This window comes from Bos indicus x Bos taurus, chromosome 9, assembly GCF_003369695.1.
Source record: "Bos indicus x Bos taurus breed Angus x Brahman F1 hybrid chromosome 9, Bos_hybrid_MaternalHap_v2.0, whole genome shotgun sequence".
NCBI classification, from domain to species: domain Eukaryota; kingdom Metazoa; phylum Chordata; class Mammalia; order Artiodactyla; family Bovidae; genus Bos; species Bos indicus x Bos taurus.
In genome coordinates, this window is record NC_040084.1 from 71,618,563 (window position 1) to 71,645,261 (window position 26,699).

General features: G+C 40.6%; 1 protein-coding gene across 13 annotated transcripts in view; it reads left to right on the plus strand.

The window, feature by feature from the left end:
- Window positions 1–26,699, plus strand: part of EYA4 (EYA transcriptional coactivator and phosphatase 4) — a 365,529-nt gene that overhangs the window by 198,140 nt on the left and 140,690 nt on the right. For all 13 annotated transcript variants that reach the window (XR_003512655.1, XM_027551598.1, XM_027551599.1 and 10 more), the window contains exon 3: window positions 7,171–7,220. Coding sequence is in view for 12 of the 13 variants with exons in the window: in XM_027551598.1 (XP_027407399.1) it covers window positions 7,171–7,220 (50 nt within the window). In the remaining variant the exon portion in view is untranslated. The remainder of the gene's footprint in view (window positions 1–7,170; window positions 7,221–26,699) is intronic.

Consider the following 26,699-nt stretch of genomic DNA (forward strand, 5'->3'; position numbering starts at 1 on the left):
GTGTCAATCTCTGCTGTACAGCAAAGTGACTCAGTTATACACATATATATGTTCTTTTTTTGTATTCTTTTCCATTATGGTTTATCACAGGATACTGAATATAGTTCCATGCTATACAGGAGGACCTTGTTGTTTATCCATTCTAAATGTAATAGTTTGCATCTACCAATCCCAGACTCCCAGTCCATCCTGCTCCCTACCTTCCTACCCCTTGGCAAGAAGTCTGTTCTCCATGTTTATGAATTTGTTTTTCTTTGTAGATAGGTTCATTTGGGCCATATTTTAGTTCCACATATAAGTAATATCATATGGTATTGTCTCTCTCTTTTTTTGCACCCCAAGTGGGACACTTGGCTTTCTCTTCTGAGTTACTTCACTTAGTATGATAATCTCTAGTCATATCCATGTTGCTGCAAATGGCATTTTTGTGGTTGTTTAGTTGCTAAGTCACATCTGACTCTTTGCCAACCTCATGGACTGCAGCACGCTAGGCTGCTCTCCCCTCTGCTGTCTCTCGGAGTTTGCTCAAACAACTGTTTCCCAGACTTTGCTATAACCCGCCCATGTTGAGTGGTCCTAATTGGCATGGCTCATAGCTTCATTGAGTTATGCAAGCCCCTTCACTATGACAAGACTGTGATCCATGAAAGGACAAATGGCATTATTTCATTCTTTTTTATGGCTGAGTAGTATTCTATTGGATATACGTACATGTCTTCTTATCCATTCATCTGTTGATGGACATTTAGGTTGTTTTCATGTTTTGGCTATTGTGAACAATGCTGCTGTGAACATAAAGGTGCATGCATCTTTTGAATTAAATTTTTTTCTGGGCATATTTCTCAGAGTGGGATTGCTGGATCATATGGTAGTTCTGTTTTTAATTTTCTTCATGATTGGAGCTCCTATGGGTCATGATTAATGGCTCTGCATAATTGGGATTTGCAAAATAAGTTTCTTAATAATTTATCTAACTTTTCTTCAATAATTCAGAAAAAAGATAGGGTTTTGAAGTATTTTAATAAAGTCGTAAGTTAACATTTTTGATCTTTGTTATTACCAAAGTTTTTTCAAGGACAGATTAAAAGATCACATCATGTTGCTGTTCAGTCACTGAGTTGTGTCTGACTCTTTTTGACTCCATAGACTGCAGCATGTGGCTTCCCTGTCCTTTACTATCTCCCAGAGTTTGCTCAGATTCGTGTCCATTGAGTCAGCAGTGGTGTTTATTCAGATCATATTCTCTTTTATACTTTGTTTTAGTCAGTAACAATATGCTGCCATTTTTTTGTCTTTGAAATATCTGTCGAAAATATTTTCTCAACTCTCCCCATAACTCCTGTCTTAATTTACGTCTTCATTATCTCTCATTGATAGACTAATTCAATTCAGTTCAGTTCAGTTCAGTTGCTCAGTCGTATCCAAGTCTTTGTGACCCCTTGAATCGCAGCATGCCAGGCCTCCCTGTCCATCACCAACTCCCAGAGTTTACCCAAACTCATGTCCATCGAGTCAGTGATGCCATCCAGCCATCTCATCGTCTGTTGTCCCCTTCTTCTCCTGCCCCCAATCCCTCCCAAGCAGCAGGGTCTTTTCCAATGAGTCAACTCTTCGAATGAGGTGGCCAAAGTGTTGGAGTTTCAGCTTCAGCATCAGTCCTTCCAGTGAACACCCAGGTTTGATCTCCTTTAGGATGGACTGGTTGGATCTCCTTGCAGTCCAAGGGACTCTCCAGAGTCTTATCCAACACCACAGTTCAAAAGCATCAATTCTTTGGCGCTCAGCGTTCTTCACAGTCCAACTCTCACATCCATACATGACCACTGGAAAAACCATGGCCTTGACTAGATGGACCTTTGTCGGCAAAGTAATGTCTCTGCTTTTGAATATGCTATCTAGATTGGTCATAACTCTTCCTCCAAGGAGTAAGCGTCTTTTAATTTCATGGCTGCAGTCACCATCTGCAGTGATTTTGGAGCCCCCAAAAATCAAGTCTGACACTGTTTCCACTGTTTCCCCATCTATTTCCCATCAAGTGATGGGACCAGATGCTATGATCTTCATTTTCTGAATGTTGAGCTTTAAGCCAACTTTTTCACTCTCCACTTTCACTTTCATCAAGAGGCTCTTTAGTTCTTCTTTGCTTTCTGCCATAAGGGTGGTATCATCTGCATATCTGAGGTTATTGATATTTCTCCCAGCAATCTTGATTCCAGCTTGTGCTTCTTCCAGTCCAGCGTTTCTCATGATGTACTCTGCATGTAAGTTAAATAAGCAGAGTGACAATATACAGCCTTGACATACTCCTTTTCCTATTTGGAACCAGTCTGTTTTTCCATGTCCAGTTCTAACTGTTGCTTCCTGATTTGCATATAGGTTTCTCAAGAGGCAGGTCAAGTGGTCTGGTATTCCCATCTCTTTTAGATGACCCAGAGGGATGGTATGGGGAGGGAGGAGGGAGGAGGGTTCAGGATGGGGAACACATGTATACCTGTGGCGGATTCATTTCGATATTTGGCAAAACCAATACAATATTGTAAAGTTTAAAAATAAAATAAAATTTAAAAAAAAGAAAAAAAAAAAGAATTTTCCACAGTTTGTTGTGATCCACACAGTCAAAGGCTTTGGCATAGTCAATAAAGCAGAAATAGATGTTTTTCAATGATCCAGTGGATGTTGGCCATTTGATCTCTGGTTCCTCTGCCTTTTCTAAAACCAGCTTGAACATCTGGAAGTTCATGGTTCACGTATTGCTGAAGCCTGGCTTGGAGAATTTTGAGCATTACTTTACTAGCATGTGAGTTGAGTACTATTGTGTGGTAGTTTGAGCATTCTTCGGCATTGCTTTTCTTTGGGATTAGAATGAAAATTGACCTTTTCCAGTCCTGTGTTGTGAGAGGGCATCAGAGGGCAGACCCACTGAAACCGTAATCACAGAAAACTAGCCAATCTGATCACATGGACCACAGCCTTGTCTAATTCAATGAAACTAAGCTATGCCGTGTCGGGTCACCCAAGACGGACAGGTCATGGTGGAGAGGTCTGACAGAATGTAGTCCACTGGAGAAAGGAATGGCAAACCACTTCAGTATTCTTGCCTTGAGAACCCAATGAACAGTATGAAAAGGCAAAATGATAGGATACTGAAAGAGGAACTCCTCAGGTTGTTAAGTGCCCAATATACTACTGGAGATCAGTGGAGAAATAACTCCAGAAAGAATAAAGGGATGGAGCCAAAGCAAAAACAATACCCAGTTGTGGATGTGACTGGTGACAGAAGCAAGGTTCAATGCTGTAAAGAGCAATATTGCATAGGAACCTGGAATGTTAGGTCCATGAATCAAGGCAAATTGGAAGTGATCAAACAGGAGATAGCAAGAGTGAACTTCGACATTCTAGGAATCAGCGAACTAAAATGGACTGGAATGGGTGAATTTAACTCAGATGACCATTATATCTACGACTGTGGGCAGGAATCCCTTAGAAGAAATGGAGTAGCCATCATGGTCAACAAAAGAGTCCGAAATGCAGTACTTGGATGCAATCTCAAAAACGACAGAATGATCTCTGTTCGTTTCCAAGGCAAACCATTCAATATCACAGTAATCCCAGCCTATGATTCACTTACTGAGCTAGTATTTGGGGACTGTCTTAATCCATTTGGGCTGCTATAATGAGATATTTCAGTTTATAAAAACAGATATTTGTTTCTCTTAGTTCTGGAGGCTGGGAAGTCCAAGATGGTGGCTCCAGCATGGTTTTATGTGATGACAGCCCACCTCCTGATTCAAAGCCAGTGACTTTTCATTGTTTCATCACATGGTAGAAGGGATAGGAAGCTCTGTGGAGTCTCTTTCTTAAGAGAGTTAATAGCATTTGGAAAGCCTTCATTTTCAGGATCTAAGCACCTCCCAAATGGCTCACTTCCTAATTTGGAGGGGTTAGGATTTTGCAAGTGAATTCTGAACGTGCACAAACATTCAGACCAAAGCAAGGGGCATCTGTTCAAAGCTAGGGATTAGTGATATACACTGTCAATACTGCATCTGCTTTTGTGGAATGTGTATTTTTTCTCTTGTTGCATTAAACTCATATCTGTCTTTCAGTCCTAAGCCTGACCCCTTCTACACTGTCTTATGAACCATCTCTACCCAGTCTGTTTTTTAAAATCCTTCAATGGTCTTCATTGTCCAAATATTAAATTCCAAAGTCTTCATCATTTATAAGGCTTTCATAATATGATTTCTCTGACAAACCCCATGATGTTGAAGTACCTACCTTTTTCCAGATTTAGTCTTTGAAACCTATGTCCTTTAACACATTATTGACTGGAGACATATGGGCTTCCCTTGTGGCTCAGCTGGTAGAGAATCCGCCTGCAGTGTGGGAGACCTGGGTTCAATCCCTGGGTTGGGAAGATCCCCTGGAGAAGGGAAAGGCTACCCACTCCAGTATTCTGGCCTGGAGAATTCCGTGGACTGTATAGTCCATGGGGTCGCAAAGAGTTGTACATGACTGAGCAACTTTCACTTTTATTTTCTTACATATTGTGGCCCATAGGCATTAGTTTCTGCAAAACAGTCAATAACATGTTAAAACTTAGTTCAGAAATCACATCCTTTGTTACCATCCTCTCTTCCTTTGTCTGGGGTAGATTGACCTCTGAACATGGATAACACTGTATAAACTCTCCTGTAGTAGTCATGGTATCCTAAATATTATTCTTCCCTCATTTCACCATGAACAAATGAATAAAGCCTATAAAAAGAATTACTCTGAAGAGTGCAAAACTCTAATAGTATCTAAAAGAATATATCGACTTCAGTCTTTCATCACATACTTATTAATTATTGTGTTTCCTTGGTGGATCAGTGGTAAAGAACCCACTTGCAATATAGGAGATGAGATATGGGACTTTGACCCCTGGGTCAGGAAGATCCCCTGAAGAAGGGCATGGCTACCCACTTTAGTATTCTTGCCTGTAAAATCCCATGGAAAGAGGAGCCTGTAGGGTTGCAGTCCATAGAGTCTCAAGAGGCAGATATGACTTAATGACTAAACAACAATGACAACAACTAGAACTGTGCATACTAGATAGTAATCGTAGATGTGTTCTCTGGCGTTACAATTAATACATTGAGAATAAATTAATGCTAACTTTCTGGTTAATTATTTAAATAAAGATGCTTTGTAAAGCCATTGGTTTAAATATTTCTTTAAAAGCTTTGTTGTTTTAAACCACAGGAAGGTTGTCTCATTCTAACTCTTGTGTGAGAATGTCTGTCTAGTTTGCTTGTGTGATCTGGAGCTTCTTTAATTAGTCCCAAACTCAAGTTATCATAGTCTTTCAAAAACTAACATTCACTTCAATGTGATTTCTACATATTCATTGGGCAGTTCATATAATTTCAGGAGATGAATCATAGGAAAGAAGGGTTTTAATATCATATTCTTCCCTTTTGGTTCTTATTTTTCTTGGAATTGTTCATGGACATAAGACTTTCATGGGTTTCATAGTGAATGTTACATTTACATTTTTAAGAAAGGTGTTCCTTTTTCTTTCTTTTTTTTTTAAAACTAATTGCTCAAAAATATTTCTTCGCCCTTCCATCTCATGATGTTGAGCTCTGTATTCAGAGCATAGATGTTACATAATAGGGTAAGAATGATAATCTCTTTGCTGATCAGTTTTTTATTTTCATACTGTGTGGATGTATACTCCAGATGCAGAAGAGAGTAAAGTTAATCAAGCAAATAATTGATTCCCCTGATTATAAAATATCTAGACCCAGAATTGAAAGCAAAGACATCAATTTTTGAAAGTGTAAGGTTTTTGTTGTTTTTTTTTTTTTAATGCATTCTTCTGAGATGAGGGAGGAAATAAGATTTCACTTCACTAAGAGCCAAGACTTCACTAAGAAAAAAATTGTAACTTTGGAGAACTAATAAGATGTTACACGCCAGATACAACTGTGATGTAAAACATGGAGTTCAAGAACTTATCTGTATGGAAATCACACATTAGACTGGCTGGGATGTCATTATTCATATTTAACAAAAGGACACTGATAGAAGGTAGCTTTAAAGAACAATAGTGGAAACATCTCTAGGAATACTTGAAAATATTTGTGAGCTGGAAAGAAAATGCTGTATCTTTAAAATTCAAAACCTACTCTTAAGAAATACCACTTGTCAACTCACATTCATGTTGTATGTTCATGGCATATTTTTTCACTTCCAAGCTGCATATTAGAAGTTAAAGTGCCTTGGATTCTGTAGGCTGCATAAATAGGCCATGGGAATGTAAACACCCAGACTGTGTGACTGTGTACTTGGTAATTAATGTATCTTGTTTGCATTCCATATGAACTAAGAAAGTTTTGAAATGGCCTTTACTTTGCAAATAATGTACCCATTAAAACCATGATAAGTCAGACATAGTATCTGTGCTTGAAGTTAAAGTGTGAAAGGCAATGGATGTGTGCTTTACCTTATTTTAGAGGATATACCACAGACTTTCGACCAGAATTGGATAGCATATACTAAAAGCAAAGGTTTTTGTTTTTTTTTCCTCATCCTTTACCTTGTGTGTGTTAAAAGCCACAAAGTTGAAATATAGTCTGCAAAGTATACTTCAAATATATATGAGAAGTGTGTGAGCAATGCTGAAACTTAATTGATATGCTGAGAAATATATAAAACATACAGCCACTGGATTGGGAAAATGAAAATTAATATGTGAATGGTTTAGCGAACACTATGCTTTGCCCCCAGAACCTGGTGTTTATTATTGTGCACTTTAGTAGGAGACAGAAGCAGTATCAATTGGAAAAACATTTCTTAGTGAATTGAGAACTGTATGGCTTTCCAATTCCTAAGTGGGAAACCTGGTTCTTTGGTTTCTTTGTTTCGACTTAAGCAAGTCCCAAGCTATTTCAGCTGAACATTTTACATACTAATGGAGTCTAGGGAAGTGACTTTGGCAGCTGTTCATGGGATAATAATGAAATACACTATTTAATACTGCATGCTGCTGCTGTAAAATGTGGGGAGTATTTTATAGAGATCCTGGTGAGTAGAGCTGTATCCACTTTAAGTTTAGCAATTGTGTGAAACTGAATGAGGAAGTTCTTTTTTCATATGAGACTAACTAGTACTCTTTTCTTACAGGTAAAGAAAACGTGCACAGAATCAGATGTTCCCGAAGCCCAGAATTCCAGGTACAGTAAAACAGAGGCCAAGACTTCACTAAGAAAAATTGCAGCTTTGGAGAACTAATATGACGTTATACTCCAGATACAACTGTGATGTAAAACATGGGGTTTAAGAACCTATCTGTATGGAAATCATACATTAGACTGGCTGGGATGTCATTACTCGTGATATTTAATAAAAGGACACTGATGGAAGTTAACTTTAAAGAACAATAGTGGAAACATCTCTAGGAATACTTGAAAATATATTCCCATACTATTTATTAAGTTCATCCTCAATTTTCTTTCTATTCTCTTCTTATAATGTATTCACATCTGAAATTTTTCCAGAAACTTAATACCTTTTAAATCTGTTTATTGAAGATCTGCCTTTTTTTTTCAATCAAATGTTGCTAGATTTTGAGAATTTCATCAAGTTGGAACAACCAAAACTAACTTGGCATTCTCTTTGTGCTTAGTTACTTCATTCATGTCTGACTCCTTGCGACCCTGTGTACTGTAGCCCACCAGATTCCTCTGTCCATTGGAATTCTCCAGGCAAGAATACTGGAGTGGGTTGCCATGCCCTCCTCCAGCGGATCTTCCCAACCCAGGGATCAAACTCAGGTCTCCCACAGTGCAGGCGAATTCTTTACCACCTGAGCCACCAGGGAAGCCCAAGAATACTGGAGTGGGTAGTCTATCTCTTCTCTAGGGGATCTTCCTGACCCAGGAATTGAAGTGGGGTCTCCTGCATTGGAGGCAAATTCTTTACCAGCTGGGCTATCAGGGAAGCCCTGATATTCTTTTTATGTTTATATAAAGCCTGAAGAAATGATGAATTAAAGTGATCAGACCACTACATACAGGACTTGGGCACCATTTAATTGTTTGTGCCTGGACCAGGTGCACAACAGACATTTTTAGGCCTATACATTTTCACTGTTTTTGTCTAAAAACCCAGGCCTCAATTTTAAAAGTCAGTAAAAGTATTTTAAATACTATTATAATAGTAATCAGGTGGCGCTAGCGGTAAAGAATTCATCTGCCAGTGTTGGAGACACAAGAGATTCAGGTTTGATTCCTGGGTCAGGAAGATCCCCTGAAGGAGGGCGTGGCAACCCACTCCAGTAGTCTTGCTTGGAAAATTCCATGGACAGAGGAGCTTGGCAGGCTGTAGTCCATGGGGTCACAAAGAGTTGAACATGACTGAACACGTACACACACACACCCTTCATATAGTAATATTGGGTTGGCCAAAAAGTCTGTTCAGGTCTTTCATACCATCACAGAAAAACCTGAGCGAAATATTTGGCCAACCTAATATTAATGGTATAACTCAACTTATTGCATTAACAAATTTGTGTTTAATGATGAAATGGGTCCAGTTTATTTTGTTCTACTCATTCCAGCCTATGATGTATATAATGATTTTCTTGGTACAGTAAAACAATACAGATCTAGGTATAATGTTAATGACCATTGTATTTTCCTTTTAGAAGGCAAATATATACTATATATAGTCCATTTACAGTTTGAGTAAATCTTTGTTCTTATGTAATATGATATTCCTGTAATTAATTCCTATATATATTATGGATAGATAGTGAAATGATTGTATGTGTTTTTTTTCTTTTGAATCATCAAAAGTATTAATATATGATATGGTATAGGATTTTTGACATTTGATCTTTGTCTTTTATGATTAGGTATCAATATAGAACCAAATAGTTTTAGTTTATTGGAACATTGGGAAATGGGTGAACTATTAAATTTTTTCTTACAAAGTAGAGCAATTCCAGGACATATGGAGAGAGGAAACTCAAGCTCTATTGCTTGTGGATGTTTCCTTCCTGACCATTTTGCTGACATCTATGAGAAATCCACCTATGACTTGTTATTTAGCTAATTAGATAGTCTTTGCAAGCTGCTGGTCTTGATGGGTAGTAGGGAAAACAGAACAACATAATTATTATTTTTATTAATACTGTATATCAATTTTTTTTAATTTTTGAGGCCACTCAAGAGTTTTGAACAAATAGTGCTGTACGTTAATAAATTGTAAACAAGCAGAAAGTCACTAAACTGATTCAGTGTTTACAGTTTATATCAATAAGTTCAAGAAGACAGAGTTCAGATTTCAATGTATTTAAACTTGGAACTAGATCATTCTCTTATCTAGGAAATCCCAGCCCATATAGCCTTAAAAATACAATTTTACATTTATGGTAAATAAGTTATGTTTAATAGATTATTTTAAATACATTTTATTATATATTATTATACAATATATATTAATTGAAAAATGACTTCTTATAAACTACTATTTAGTTGCCATGGATTATCTGCTCATAAAAGTTTTCTAATCTGCAATATATGGATCCTTTCCATGTATGCATGTTCATTTGTGCCTGACTCTTTGTGACCCCCATGGGCTGTAGCCCATCAGACTCCTCTGTCCATCGGGTTTTTCCAGGCAAGAATATTGGAGTGGGTTGCCATGTCCTACTCTAGAGGGATCAAACCTGTGTGTCCTGCATTGGCAGGTGGATTCTTCACCACCACACCACCTAAGGCAAATCAATTTCTAAGGGCACTAAAGCTTAGTAATATAAAAAATAAACAAGTAAAACAAATCTTATTTATAAAAACCCAAGATGGAAAGTCCAGAGAATAAAGAAGAGCTAAAGAACATCGTGCACAGAAAGGATACAATAACTTGCAAACAGTCAACAAGTCAAGGGAGGCCAAAAATATTATTCAGTATATGCATGTACTGAGGTTCAGTTTTTATGAACAACTGAAAAAAAAAAAACTACATGAAAATGCTTTTATTATAGACACTGGACAGCATTACTTTAGTGTATACATGTACGGGTACATTCTTTTTGCTTATTAAGAACCACAGACATTCATGTTCTCTCTCCCCCCAACTCCTTCCCTTCCCTGTGAGTGTGTGAAAGAGAGAAAGAGAGAGAGATTTAAGGCCCGGGGCTAAGTAATTCTATTCTAAACAAATCTAAAACAAAGAACTGAGCTCAAAATGAAATACTGTATCAGCATAAAATGCATGGGACCTGGAGACCCACTGCCTTATAAAATGCTCCCTGTCTTGGAACCTAAAGCTAATATCATTCATTTATTTAGCTAGCTTTATAGTGTGTTGGTTTTGGATTTGAAAAGATTAGAATAAATGCAGATGGAAAGTGTTTTTACAGTAGGGAAGTAATTAAATTGGGCGTGGAGACTTTGTCAGGGAAATTCTTGGAGTGACATATGTGTATCAGCAAATTCTTTGTCTTGCTTGGCCTTAATTCCTCTTTTGGAAAGAGAGTCTTGAGCTGCCAATGTGACTAGTAGATTAGTAAAAAGAGAGTTTACAAACTCATGCAGTATCAGGAAGGTAAAATGTCTTCTTAGAAAGAACATTATGTATGTATACTGGAAGTCAGAGGTCAGTATTTGTTCAGTTTCATAATACTGTGTAGAACTTGGTGGTACGTGGAAAGCGATAGAATGTGCTTCGTAGAAGAACTGACATTCCTTAAATGTACTTTTTTTTTTTTTCACTTTCCTCTGTGTCATAACAATGTTGAGAATGTAGTGTTGTTGGCCTTTGTTCCTAAAACTCATGTTAACCTTAAAATGGGTACTGAGAAAACTAAAAGTTTTATTTCTCATGCTTTATCTTACCCTAAAATTAAGTCTTAACTAGACAGACCATGGAGAAGGCAATGGCACCCCACTCCAGTGCTCTTGCCCGGAAAATCCCATGGATGGAGGAGCCTGGTAGGCTGCAGTCCATGGGGTCCCTAAGAGTCAGACACGACTGAGTGACTTCACTTTCACTTTCCACTTTCAAGCATTGGAGAAAGAAATGTCAACCCACTCCAGTGTTCTTGCCTGGAGAATCCCATGGACAGAGAAGCCTGGTAGGCTGCAGTCCGTGGGGTCGCACAGAGTCAGACATGACTGAAGCGACTTGGCGGCAGCAGACAGACCATTTAAAACAAAATCTGATGTGTCATTTTTATGTTGATTTTTTTCTATGTTCATGGTGACTTTTTGCAGATTTGTGTCTTACATGAGCCATCCCTAAACATACATGGTTTTTGTTTAATTTTAATGTAATAGATATCACCTAGATGAGTGAAGTTAGAATGCTCTATGAGCTTCACCTGTTTTTTAGCTCATCTACCTTTCATTTGTCATATGAGGTGAAGTAATTTATTTCATTGTTGGCAAATATCTTAGACTGCCTTTATGTTAAAATAGTTCCCAAATAATATCTCTGTTGAACTTCTGTTTCTCTTCACTTTTTCCTTTTTGGGCTCTAACTAGTAGAGCATTTTCAAGAGATCAAGAGCTTAGAAAGGAAATAAAACTCAAATCAGGCAGTTTTGTTATGTACTTGTTTTGTTAATTAAGGAATACATGGAAATAAAAATTTTGGTGAAATTGAGCTCTGAAGTGACTTCTAGGAATTATACCAGTTCTTTTCCTATTTTGGCTTTCATTATGGCTACAGTATTGCCAGTAGATTATAGTAAAGAGATCTAAAGGAGAATATTAATGTATATACATAGGAAGTACTTATGGTATGGATAGCTAAGATGATAGTTTTTGCACATGGTGAATGACAAAAGACTCTGTGTAATGGGGAGGGTTCCCTAGTCAATACTAACTACAATTATCAAGAGAAAGGCAGAACAACTCTCCAGCTTTCAACAAAGCTTCAGAATTAGTCTCAGTTTAATATCATAATATTTAAGTGAACCTCAGGAAGTTTAGCTATTCGATGCCTATGTTTTAAAAGCTTAAAAACTGCAACTAATTCATCTTATGTAAATAGTTATGATTTGACAATGTTATATTTAAAGGTATTAAGTTATACATGATTATGTTCTAGTAAAATAATTATTGCAATAATTCCAGAAGTCTGAAATGTTTATCTGTATATAATTGCCTGTCAAAAAAATTAAATGTTATATTTTTTCATAGCAGGGAAAGCTGAGGGCTCTTTGCTGAATATGCACATTGTATTTCACTGTGTCAAATCAGAGGGGCATCTAGCCTCATATTCTGTCTCTAAGAAGCATCAAAAATTATTAATACCAGGTTGCATTTCCTCAAATTTTCATAATGTAGTTCCAGTAAACTTAGATTCTTGCAGTAACACAACTAGCTGTATAGTTCATGGAATTATTTAACCATTTCTTGGACTTAGTTACATTATTGACTATCTTCAGATCTTGAGATTCTATTCTTGATCATTTTTTGCTTTCCTTCCATTTCATTTTTTTTCACATACAATCTCTGTTGACAACTCTTGACGTAGCCCACAATGTCTAGAATCCTCTGGCCACTTCCTGTGACTCTAGTCTCAGTGTCATTCAGGCTTCCTCTGTCAGAAGATCTACATTTACAGATGCCAAGCTTCTCCTTCCAGAGGCTGGATCATTTCTTCCCTTCTTTAACTAGAACCCCCTGCCCCAAGCTTTGCTCACCTACTGAATTTCAACTCATCCTTCTGGTGTTTCTCTCTGTGCACTGCTGCTTTCTTAGGGAAGCCTTTGCTGGCCAACCAGCTACCTCTGGTCCTACTGTCATAGGGCCTCATGGCCTCATCTGCTTCTCCTTCCAAGTAGCCTACTTTGATTAATGCCTGCCTCATGCACTACACTATAAACTCCACAAAATGAGGGATCGTCTCTGCTTTCTTTTGTTCCCCATCGTAACATTAGGGTACAGTGCAGGGCCTGACGTATAGCAGATCTTCAATACATACCTGCTAAGTGAATGTGCTCAGTGCTTAGTCTTATCTGACTCTGCAGCCTCATGGACTGTAACCCACCAGGCTCCTCTGTCCATGGGATTTCCCAGGCAAGAATATTGGAGGGGGTTGCCATTCCCTACTCCAGGGGATCTTCCTGACCCAGGGATTGAACCCTCATCTCTTGTGTCTCCTCCACTGGCAGTCGAATTTCTTTACCACTAGCACCCCCCTGGATAACTTCCAAATATACACAATCAGCATGCAGTCTCTCTTGGGAGAGATACAAACTCCTAATGCAATTTTATTAGGGATTTTTCCCAGCCGTCTCAAACTCCCTTTGAACAGAATCATAATGTTTACTTTTCCTCCCCCAGCATCTTTTCTGTTTAGTGATAATGCTCTCAGTTGTCCTGCCTCAGAACTTCAGAATAAGCCTTATTTCTTTCTTTCCTTTCCCAAATCAAACTATGTACTGAAATTCACTTTTCCCTGCCCCTGCCCCTGCCCCTGATCACTGCCACTAAGAAAGTTCAAGCTTCTGTCATCTCACCTCTGAACTAACACAACAAATCCTCTGTGGCTTCATTGGATATCAACCTTGCCTTTCTAGTCTGTGGAATTTTTGGACAAGCCCTTCTTAAATAATACACTTTCCATATGGCATTAGTCATTAATCTGACAGACAGTATTTAGTAGATATTCAGAGTATACATAGAAGCATGAACCAATAACCTTCAAAGTGAAATTGTGGGCAAGACGTTAAAAATAAGGACATATACTATTCATGCCAATTTGCTGTCCATAAGATGTCAAGGATTACCTGGGCTACCTGTTACTCGCTTTTCTTGTGCCCTTATTCTGGTGTGCTAGATATTCATTGATTCCACTTAATTTTCATCCTTTAGTTCCAGATTGACAGATGAGTACATGAAATTCCAGGAAAAAAAAAAAAATATATATATATATATGCCAGTTGCTTAGGTACCTTGATTTTCAGTCCTTTCTCCTGTCACCATTTCCTGCATAGACATTAGAGTAAAATATGCTATTTGTGTACTAGGCACTTACCTGAGAGCATCTGTGTAGGACAGTACTTCCCTGCTCATCCTACAGATGAGCTCATTTCACTGAGGAATGGTTGAGAATGGTACACCAGAGTATAGCCTGAGTGCTGAACACTGTGGACTAAAGTGGTTAGGAAGAGTTGAATGGAATATTTAGGGCAACAGCTGGGTATCAGAGGACAGATAAGATTCGAAGAAATGGGGGAAGAGAAACCACAGTAAGGTTAAGAGTGAGGGAAAGAACTAGAAACTGAAATGAAAGGTATCTTTTATGGATGGTTGGTGACTAGTCTTGATTTGATTTGTGTGGAGAAATAGTTGATGAGATTGGAAAACAGGTAAATTTGCATAAATTGTCGTTGGCTTGGATTCCTAGTTATTTTAGTTAGGACCTTTATTAGTTGCAGCTATTAGTGTGAACCAGTTTAGGTAGAAAAGGGGAGGTTTTTGTTGTTTTGCTCTGATTTTAAACAGGAGTATAATATCTTAGATAAATTGAGAAGATAGGGCTTGCTGGATCTCATAAGGTCTGGGAACCAGGGACTGACTTTCTGTTTATCTCTAATCCACTGTGTCCTCACTGCTTGGCTGCTTCAATGTCTTTCTCTCTGTTTATGCCCATTGGCTGCTCTGTCTTATTTTTGCTCCTGGACTTATAATAGGAGGAAAATATTCATGTGACACTGCTTCTTTCGGATTTTTAAATTTTTACCTCTTTAGGTACCCATATAATAGAATCTCTCTCTTTTTCTTTATTTCTCTTCCAAATTTCCAGGAAAGAGAGTGATACCTGAGTGGCTTTCCAGAGCCATGTCTGGGAGCATATGACTCAGTGGTAAGAACAACTTCCAAGGAAAGGATGCTGAGCAGATAACTTGATCAAGTGCCCTCAACCTTCTACCTCTTTCCTGCCCACCTACTTCATCCAGCACCCTTGTCCCAAGTCCTTCATTTTAATCCAGCACGTATCATTTCTCTAATTACATATAACTCACCGGTTATCTATTTCACTAGTATGGAGATTTGGAGCTCAATTTTATATCAGACATCTACAACTATGATCTGCAAAGCAGAGATCTCTTAAGAGAGCATTATGTGGAATGGCAACCAGACTTCAAAGTAAGATGAGTTCCTTTCACCTCTTTTTATAAACCCTGCTCCCAATTTTTAACCTTCTTGCTCCTATCCTCAAGTTGACCAGTTAAACCCAATCTCCTTTTCTGCTCTCAAATACCAATCCAAATATAAATCACTTTCTCCAGTTCGTGTGGTTAATCCAGTTGTTAGATAATAGATGAATGCACTTCATCCTGCAAATTAAATTATTTTTCAGAGGGCAATTTTGCCAAAATGACTGTCTAGGTTTGGACTTCTTTCTTTTGAAGCCAACTCTCAAGCATACCTAAGAAATACACTAGCCATTAATCAGTTGCAGTCCAAACTTGAAATTTTGGCCACCTGCCTTTCAGGAATTAGGAGGTCACCAGTGGATTTCTGATCAGGTAATAATGTTATTAAAATTGTACTTGCGATGACAGATCAGTCATGGCACAGGTACGTGGAGGCAAGGGAAGCAAAAGTGAAACTTACTTAAAAGACCTGAGAGACACTTAGCAAATTGTGGTTATTTCGGAGAAGACATTATACACAATTTTTTTCATGGTTTAAACACATTTTCTAAATTTTCTACATCATGTATTTTTATGTGTGTTAAGAATATAAAATAATAGATTTGACTTGAAATAGACATGGTAGCAGTGGAAGGAATCTGGCTTCTTCTTTCTAACAAACTGCATTATTCTCCAAAAATGAGAAAACTCCTGACTTCCCCGCATGTATTAGTGATGACTTCCAGAGAATGGCTATCTTCCTGGCCAGTCACTTCTACAGTAAACTGAGTTCCTCTGAAGTCTTTATGGTTAATAATCTAAAGCAGCCTTTCTGGAGACTGTGAGCTGCTTTGAATTATTTGGTCAGAGTAACACATCACATAAAGTAGCATTTGTTTAGTGACTTTTATCCAGAAGATCAGAGGAGCTAAGATAAGACATTACTTTGCATCACAGTAATAATTAAAATTGTTATTCAACGTGAGTAGAAGCATTGAGGGTCCCATTTTATATTGGGGGACCCTCAATTTATATTATATTTATATAAATATAAATATATTTATATATATTCTCAACTTAAAATGAGAACAAACTAGAGGACCTTAGTTTTCTTTTCAGCAGTTCAATTATAGGAACATTTATTCTTGCCCTTCAAGTTATTGTTTATTGGGTATCAACTGTGTGTCAGGCACTGGTTTGAAGGTTTGAGATACTTCAGTAACAAAATAGAAGCATACGTAACAGTGGAGTATCTTAGAAAGCGATTAGTTCTAGTGATAAAAGGGGAGATGGGGAGTATTGGGGGAGTAGATTGTGATTTTCAATTGGATGATACTTAAAAGTAAAGATTTGAAGTTAAGTCAAGAAGAAAGCGGGGGAAAGTGCACTCCCTTCGGGTTGAGCAATGCACAGGCCCTTCCATGGATGCCTGTCTGGCACGTTCAAGCAACAGCTAGAACAGTGTAGCCAAGACAGAGAGCTCAGGGTTTCAAATTTGAAATAGCCACATTCTAAAAAAAGCAACTATTTCTAGTCTTTCCCATATTTTTGAAAATATTTACTTGGAATTTACATAAATCAGTTGCAAATATTTTTTCTTGACTCATCGGTAATAGTTTCTGGCAGGCACCTCATCCATCATTGCTACAAGGTGGGGCTGATCCCCAGCCAGGAACGCCTCTCTTTGCCACACCACACACGTTCTCTAATACCAGCGCTCTCTTCTGATCGGAAGACTTCAAGCGTCTTCAAAAGCCTGAAGCCTGTTTGGTTTCTTTCTTTCTTTCTTTCTTTTTTGTTTAAGAAATGCTGTTAAAGTTGCAGCCATAAATATAGATTAGAGCTTAGTAAAGATTCTAAAAATTTGAGTCGTAAAGGTACAGAGATTCTGCTCATTATCTCACATTTAATCATCACATCTCAGTTGTCTTAGCAACCTACACAATGTTCTCATTTGCTTTTCAGTAAGCCAAAGGATGAATGGATTCTTTGTTCATGTGTTTATGAATTTCTATCACCTGATACTTGATGTCTTTCTGGCATGCTTACTGTGCCAAATAACTGTCTTTATATTCTTAACGTTCATGTAACCAAAATTAAACTCTGCTCTTCCTAAAAAAGTAAATTTCTAATGGAAAAATATCCAACCTCAGATAAACATAAATAAGCTTATATTATAAAATGTTTTTGTTGTAATTATAATTAATTTTCAAAGCTCAGCAAACTTGCCACACTCAGTTATCCAACAGATTTGACCTACACAGGCATACTTGTGAACTACAGAGAAAGAAAAAAGCCTGTTGACAGAGCTAGGTGTCCAAGAGTTGATTCCCCCAAACTCACATGCTTGCTTCTCTCTGATGCTGTCTTGGAGTGTATGTTCTCTTATACTACATATATCTCTAGTTTTCAAGTGTGTGCTCTGTTCAGTCATGTCCAACTCTTTGCAGCCCTATGGACTGTAGCCCACCAGGCTCCTCTGTCCATGGGATTTTCCAGGAAAGAATACCAGAATGGGTTGCCATTTGCTACTCCAGGGGATCTTCCTGATTAAGGGATCGAACCCACATCTCTTGTGTCTCCTGCGTTGCAGGGGGATTTTTAACCACTGTGCCACTGGGGAAGCCCAGGTTTTTTCAGACTCATACCATAATAAGGTGGATGTGGCCCTGCTCACTTGATATACTAAGCAAATATAGTAGACTGTCTGAGTTCAGATTCCAGCTGTTTGGCCTTGTTGCAAACTACTTTACTTCTCTGTGCCTCAGATATCCTTATCTGTAAAATGGGAATATACCACTCTCCCATGGGGTTCTTTTAAGGACTAAATTAAGCAATGTAGGGAAGACACTTAAAGAAGTACCTACTATATATTAGGTGAATTTAAACAACTGGTCCTATTACAAATAGTCATAGTGATAGTATTGACAAGTGACAGTATGACATAAAAAGAACAGAAGAATAATGAAGCATAAATGTAAGAATGCAAAAGGCTTAGTCATGTGGGATGTTGTGGCATAGTGCTAGAAGCCCGGTATGCATTAGAAATGTCTGAGGGCAACCCTTAGTACAGTCTAATGACTCTCATTAGTTGCTCACCTTGATTCTTTATGTAAAAGTTAAATTGTGTTTATCATCATAACACATTTTAGAATTACTTCTATACAAAGGGACTTCCTTCTAATTATGCTGTTGATTTAAATATTCTGTTCTATAGGTAAATAAGAGCTTGTCTGTTGCATTCTGTCATGTGGTTAGTTTGTAGAAATTCCATACTTCTCAAAAATAATACCATCTTTTCAAGAACACACACAACCTTATTACATGAAGTGATATTGTTGTAGCCATGCATGCCGGGAAACAAACTCACTCAGAAGGACAATGCAGACAGTGGAGTGCAGTCTATTACACCCGCGGGCCCAAGGCAGGGTCTCCTCTTAGCCAAGAACCCCGACCAGTTTTTGTGAAAACCTTATATACCCTAAATGTACATGCTCAAACCCGCCTCCCAAATTCTCTGAAACTAGTCTGAACAAAGGAAAAGAAAGAACAGTCAAAGATAACCCGTGATAAAACTGTGATGCATATGCCTTAAACCTAGGTAGTTAACAGTGGATAATTATCAATAAGCCTGTGGTCATACCCCAATAAGCATAATACAGTTTATGATTTTATTCGGTTACACAGATAATTAGGGTATTCTTTTAGGTGACGGAGAGTCTAGATACAAGCCCTGGGGCTCTTCCATTGGCGGTGGGGGGGGCGGCGCGGGGCGGCAGAGGGGGGCGGTTGGGGGGAGGGTCTGTTTTTCCAGTTGGTATGTCGTTTCCATAGATACTGACTCAAAGTCCACAGTCCGGCCCAAGATGGAGTCCTGCTTTAAAGATGGACCTTGTTCTGTCTGTTTCCTCCTTCATTCCCCACTTTTGATGCTCTTAACTCATACTATGAGCATCACTCATAGGGATATATTGCACCGTGGCTGTCTGACCACCAGTTTGGGAGAATGACACCAACCTTTGGCTTATAAAGTTCATAATACATTGTAAAATGCAGGATCCACAAAACAGAACTATCAAGGCAACTGGTAACAATGGTAAATATAGTTTTCTGCCAATCAACCTTCACCCAAGATAGGACCGAAGTCCAGAAAAATTCATTTTCATTTGACATTGCTTTTACCTGGTTTTTCATGTCATCTAAAGCAGCTGATACATTGCCAGATAAATCAGGAATATATACACAACATTCAACCTTAATTACAGCACAGGTCCCTTCTTGAGCAGCTGTGAGCATGTCCAAAGCCATTCTATTTTGAATTATAGCTTTTCTCATTTGGATTTGTTCTTCATTTAAGGCTTGAATGGCTTTAGCACCATCTAGGAGGGCCTGTTTTGTGAAATTAGTCCAGGCCTCCACTTTAATCATAATATCTGTTGTCCCTATAGAAGGTACAAATAAGGCAGCAATATACTCATACCGCTGAAACACAGATCTTGTCCACCTAGCATGTAAATAAGGTAGATTTACCAGGGCTTGTTGTAGGTTAGGCTTTATGCTGCCATAGGCAAAAGTGAATCCCAGTGTGCAGCGGCCTACCCAGTGGATTGGTAACCAAGGCCAAAGGTTAGGCCCACAAAGCCATTGGATTCCATTTGGTGCCATCCAGCGGATTACAGGGCTGTATTTCCAATCAGAGCCTGGCCAATGGATGGACTGGCTGGGGTGGTATGTGACCTCGAATGTTCGTTTACATTTTTTGGGGGATATATTTTATTTTAGTTCTTTTGGGTCTAATGGAGGTCACCAAACCCTACCCTTTGTTCTTTTTGTTCCCAGCCTATAGCGGCAGGAGTAATTAATAGACCCTTTTCTGGAGTCATCCAGAAATATTCATCCCAGACTTGGTAGAATTGTTCAACATACGTAGAGGCCTGTCCTTCCTTGCCAGTCAGGGTTTTTTTTTTTCCTTTTGTTCTTTAAATATTAGGTATAGGCTTTTGTTACTCCTGTGAAACTGGTGATTACATCAAATGTAACCCCATGACCCGAGTCTATTGACTGTAGGTCTGGCTTACACCAAGAGAGCAGGGAGAGATTATGACTGACAAGAGAAAGGAAAGTCTTTTTTTGTTGTCCCAGAAAAGAGCAGAGTGGTTTAAAATCTCCTTGGTGGGGCAGTGACACCCACCAAGGAAATCCGTCCATCACAGACAGAGGCATAGCCCCACAACACAGCAGTTGGAGGTGTTGTGGAAGTCTGCGTAGGAATGTGTCCATGAGATGAAAACATTGTTCTGAGTTGAAACGGAAGTTAAATTCAAAATCACGTTGATGCAGCCAAGCAGCAGGAGTTGATTATGCGGCTTCATCCTGAGGGGCTCATCCAGGATCTTCTTTTCCTTCTTCTTCTTAAGGATGATCTTAGTCTCTTGAAGGTCAGTGGGGTGCCTCTGTGCAGTCCACTGAGCGTTTTCTGGGTCTGCATGGTATGTTCTCTTCATCCTCATATGGCAGATCCAGGGAGTGACACCTTCAACTTTAACTGCTCTGCTGCTGCTGCTGCTGCTGCTAAGTCGCTTCAGTAGTATCCGACTCTGTGCGACCCCAGAGATGGCAGCCCACCAGGCTCCCCCATCCCTGGGATTCTCCAGGCAAGAATACTGGAGTGGGTTGCCATTGCCTTCTCCTTAACTGCTCTAGTGGTGGTTAAAACCACAGTATATGGAGCCTTCCACTGTGGGGCCAAGGAGTCGTTTCCAGTCATTGACCCACACCTGATCCCCAGGCACAAATTTGTGAATCTGTTCCCCAAGAGAGAATGGCAACCCTTTCTTGTACAAACTTAGTTACCTGATTTATTACCTTACCCAGTTGTTCCATCTGCTGTGAAATCTCATCTCCCCTTCAGTTCAGTTCAGTTCAGTCACTCAGTCATATCCGACTCTTTCCGACCCCGTTAACTGCAGCACTCCCGGCCTCCCTGTCCATCACCAACTCCCGGAGTTCACCCAAACCCGTGTCCATAGAGTCGGTGATGCCATCCAACCAGCTCATCCTCTGTCGTCCCCTTCTGCTTCTGACCTCAATCTTTCCCAGCATCAGTGTCTTTTCAAATGAGTCAGCTCTTCACATCAGGTGGCCAAAGTATTGGAGTTTTAGCTTCAACATCAGTCCATCCAATGAACACCCAGGACTGATCTCCTTTAGGATGAACTGGTTGGATCTGCTTGCAGTCCAAGGGACTCTCAAGAGTCTTCTCCAACACCACAGTTCAAAAGCATCAATTCCTCAGCGCTCAGCTTTCTTCACAGTCCAACTCTCACATCCATACATGACCACTGGAAAAACCATAGCCTTGACTAGATGGACCTTTGTTGGCAAAGTAATATCTCTGCTTTGTAATATGCTATCTAGGTTGGCCATAACCTTCCTTCCAAGGAGTAAGCGTCTTTTAATATTATGGCTGCAATTACCATCTGCAGTGATTGTGGAGCCCAGAAAAATAAACTCAGCCACTGTTTCCACTGTTTCCCCATCTATTTGTCATGAAGTGATTTGACCGGATGCCATGATCTTAGTTTTCTGAATGTTGAGCTTTAAGCCAACTTTTTCACTCTTCTCTTTCACTTTCATCAAGAGGCTCTTTAGTTCTTCTTCACTTTCTGCCATAAGGGTGGTGTCATCTGCACATCTGAGGTTACTGATATTTCTCCCAGCAATCTTGATTCCAGCTTGTGCTTCTTCCAGCCCAGCGTTTCTCATGAGGTACTCTGCTGCTGTTGCTGCTGCTAAGTCGCTTCAATCGTGTCTGACTCTGTGCGTCCCCATAGATGGCAGCCCACCAGGCTCCCCCGTCCCTGGGATTCTCCAGGCAAGAATACTGGAGTGGGTTGCCATTTCCTTCTCCAATGCATGAAAGTGAAAAGTGAAAGTGAAGCCGCTCAGTCGTGTCCAACTCCTAGCGAACCCATGGACTGCAGCTCACCAGGCCCCTCTGTCCATGGGATTCTCCAGGCAGGAGTACTGGAGTAGGTTGCCATTGCCTTCTCCGATGATGTACTCTACATAGAAGTTAAATAAGCAGGGTGACAATATACAGCCTTGACGTACTCCTTTTCCTATTTGGAACCAATCTGTTGTTCCATGTCCAGTTCTAACTGTTGCTTCCTGACCTGCATATAGGTTTCTCAAGAGGCAGGTCAGGTGGTCTGGTATTCCCATCTCTTTCAGAATTTTCCACAGTTTGTTCTGATCCACACAATCAAAGGCTTTGGCATAGTCAATAAAGCAGAAAGAGATGTTTTTCTGGAACTCTCTTGCTTTTTCCATGATCCAGCGGATGTTGGCCATTTAATATCTGGTTCCTCTGCCTTTTCTAAAACCAGCTTGAACATCTGGAAGTTCATAGTTCACGTATTGCTGAAGCCTGGCTTGAGGATTTTAAGCATTACTTTACTAGCGTGTGAGATGAGTGCAATTGTGCGGTAGTTTGAGCATTCTTTGGCATTGCCTTTGTTGATACCTGTTTTGTTATGGAAGGGGCCTCCCATACACAGTTTCATAGGGAGAATAGCCATGGGACCATGGGGTCATCCTGAGTCTGAGCAGAGCCGTTGGAAACAAATCCACCCAGGAGCAGTCAGTCTCTATGATCCACTTGGAGAGTGTCTCTTTAAGTGTCCGGTTGGTTCCTTCCACCATCCCAGAACTCTGGGGCCTATATGCTGTATGTAATTTCAACTTGATGTTTGAAGTTTTGCTTTCTTGTTGTACTAAATCAGCTACGAAAGCCGGGCCATTGTCCGATCCAATGCTGGTAGGAAATCCAAATCTGAAAACTATCTCCCTAAGCAGGCACTGGTCTACTTCTGATGCTCTTTCAGTCAGGGTAGGAAAAGCTTCTACCCATACCGAGAATGTACATACCATGACCAGCAGGTAATGGTCATGTCTGTGGAAGTCCACTTCCAGTTGTTCAGAGGGCACCATGCCTTTTAGCTGAATCCCTGGAGGTTTCTGTCTGTGCCAAGAGGCAGCATTGACCTGTGAGCAGGCTGTGCAGTCTGAGATTTTGTCCTGCATAGGGAAGAGAGGCGGGGAACCAAGAAATATTTTCAAATTAGCTCTTCCAGTTTATCATGGCCTAGGTAGGTCACTTGGTGTGTTTGGCTTACCAGAGTGGGTGTCAGTTCCTCTGGTACCAATAATTTGGCATCTGGCAATTCCCACCATCCCTTTTCAGTCTTGATGGCCTCTTCTGCTTTGGCTAGTTGGTTTTGGGCTTCAGTGTATTTTGGAGAGTCCAGCCTTAGCTCAAGCAGCTCTGCCAATACGAGAGCTTTAATAGGGGCTTCACTTGTCACCCCCAATACCTCGGCTGCTTGTTTAGCGGTCTTAACTGCCAGTCTGTTCCCCGAGCCCAGGGGATTATCCTCTTTTTGATGTTTTCGGCAGTGTAAGATTGTAACCCTTTCTGGTTCCCAGGCAGCATCTAATAGGGTCTTAATTTCTTCCTTATTTTTAATATCTTTTTCACTAACTCTCAAAAGGCCTCTCTCCTATACAGATCCCTGTGTACATGTAGTGTGGCAAAAGCATACCTAGAGTCTGTGTAAATGTTTGATTTTAACTCTTGATAGCTGGAGGGCCCAGATTAGAGCATATAGTTCTGCCCCTTGAGCGGACCAGTGTGATGGCAGAGAGCTAGCCTCAGTGACGGTTTCTTCCATGACTACTGCATATCCTGACAGTCGTCCTTGTTTCACCAGGCTGGTGCCATTGGTGTACAGGACCAAATCTGGGTCTGGGATTGGCTGGTCTCTAAGTCAGGTCTGCTGGCACATTCTTTTCAATCATGTGAGGGCCCACCTTCTCCCATAGGAAGAAGAGTGGCTGGATTCAAGGCCTGACAAGGCTCAATAGTAACATGTGGGTTCTCACATAACAGTCACTGGTATTGAGTAATCCAGGATATTGACAGCCATTTATGGGGGTCCCCTCACAGGAGACTGTTGACCTCATGCAGGACTTTTATGATCAAATCTTGGCCCAAAGACAGCTTGGTTGCCTCCCATACCAGTAAGACAACTGCCCATAAGCATCCTAGCCACCCAGTGGCAACATTGTCCAGTGATTGCAGGATATAAGCCACGGGTCTGTCCCATGTCCCCATAGTCTGCGACAACACTCCCATAGCTACCTAGTTCTTTTCAGTCATGTAAAGAGTAAACGGCTTAGGAAGGTCTGGCAGGCCCAAGGTGGGTGCTGATGTAATTGTACTGGGTTTGAGTTCTATTACCAATGGGACTTGTTTTGCAAGCCTGGGTGGGTTGTCTTCCACCCAGACCTCAGGGAATTGTTGAGTTAACTTTCTCTCTCGACTGTTTAGCCCATCTGGTTTCCCTTCCAGCAGACCGTGCAACCTCTATTCATCTGAGGAGTTACTGAGAGGAAGAGTAAATAGGTGGTTGAGCCCACTTGAAGAGTGGGTCGTTCGCGGGGGGGAAAGGTAACTTGTGCCCCCAATTTAAACAGCAAGTCTCTTCCCAACAAAGGTACTGGGCATTCAGGGATGTATAAAAGTTCATGAGTCACTTGGTGTCCCCCCATCTGACATTTTCAGGGTAGGCTTGAGACACAAAGGCTGCATTTGTCACCATCTGAGAACCAGCAGCCTCTGGATCTATTGGTGTATAAAGTCTACAGGGCTCACACAGTCTTTCTCAGAACTCAGAGGGTGATTCACTTTCCCTTTGAATAACTTTGGAGGTTTTTGCCATACTCATAGGTTTTCGGGGTTCCCTCTTGTGACCTTGTAAAATAGCGGCCCAATATCTCTCCAGGTGGCCCCTCCCTTCCTCTGTGTTACAGTCCCAAATGCGGCTCTCATCGGGGGTGGCTAGTTCTGCCCACTGCTGTAGGTTTGCAGTACCCTCAGGGGCCATTTCTCTTAACCATTTTCTGGCCTCCGTTAGGATCCTGTGTCTTTCCTCAGTGCTGAAAAGGGAGACTAGTAGTTCCATTAGTCATCCCATGTAGGGTGGTGGGTTCGAAAAATAGTCTCCAGTAGCCTAATCATGGCTTGTGGCTCCCCTGAGTACAGTGGAGTGTATCTCTGCCAGTTTAATATATCTGTAGAGGGAAATGACTGGTAATAATAGGCTACAGGTGGCTGATGGTAGTGCCCACATGTGTCCTGAACCAGAGGCTGTTGTAGCTCTCTGAGGGGAATCTGTAGTGGGGTTCTTTCCCCCTGTTCCTTGGCAGAACACAGCCTCTGTCTAATCCCTGTGTTTTCTTCCCCCTTCCCATCAGTACCCACCGGGAGAGGTGGATTCAATCTAGGAGTTCCGGCTGAGGTGGAATTCTGGGGGTGTTGACTAGAGGTCTCCATTAGTGGGATAGGAGCCTCCCGAGACGGTGGCTCCATGATCTTCGGAGAGCTGGAGGAAGAGCAGCAGCTGCTGCAGGAACTTCACCTGGCCCTGGATCAGGCATTAAGGCAGCCTCTAGTCCTGGTGGAGCTCTGGGAGGCAGGCGCATCATTATCCAGTATGGGGAAAGAGCTAGGTCATCCCCAACCAAATCCTATAGAATTTCCTTTTTTATCATCAGTCAATTTTGGTGCCATTAATATTTTTCCCTTTCCCTTCTGGATACAGAACCTTGTCCAAATAGGAGCGTCTTGAGCTAACCCTAGCCATGAGTCAATATACGTATATTGATCCGGGTGTCCTGGCTCTCCTGTGACTACTGTATAGACTGCTTCCACGATTTTTAAGTTCATGGTGTTCTCTGGTGGCCATCCTACTCGCACAGGGGGCCATTGGACCTCACAGAGTATGTGAAGTTGGTCTGGCATCATCTTTACCCCATCAGTTCAGTTCAGTTGCTCAGTCGTGTCTGACTCTTTGCGACCCCGTGAATCGCAGCATGCCAGGCCTCCCTGTTTATCACCAACTCCCGGAGTTCACTCAGACTCATGTCTATCGAGTCAGTGATACCATCCAGCCATCTCATCCTCTGTCGTCCCCTTCTCCTCCTGCCCCCGATCCCTCCCAGCATCAGTCTTTTCCAATGAGTCAACTCTTCGCCTGAGGTGGCCAAAGTACTGGAGTTGCAGCTTTAGCATCATTTCTTCCAAAGAACACCCAGGGCTGATCTCCTTCAGAATGGACTGGTTGGATCTCCTTGCAGTCCAAGGGGCTCTCAAAAGTCTGCTCCAACACCACAGTTCAAAAGCATCAATTCTTCGGCGCTCAGCCTTCTTCACAGTCCAACTCTCACATCCATACATGACCACTGGAAAAACCATAGCCTTGACTAGACGGACCTTTGTTGGCAAAGTAATGTCTCTGCTTTTGAACATGCTGTCTAGGTTGGTCATAACTTTTCTTACCCCATAGTCTCCTCCAAATCCCTTCTTTAAATTTTTAATCATGTACTCCAATACAGTTGTCTTAGATTCACTTCCCCCCATCTTGCTTACCTTCTCAGACCTTCTTCTACTTTTCCTTTTCATTCTGTCTACGAAGTTCTTGGTACCCTATGTACT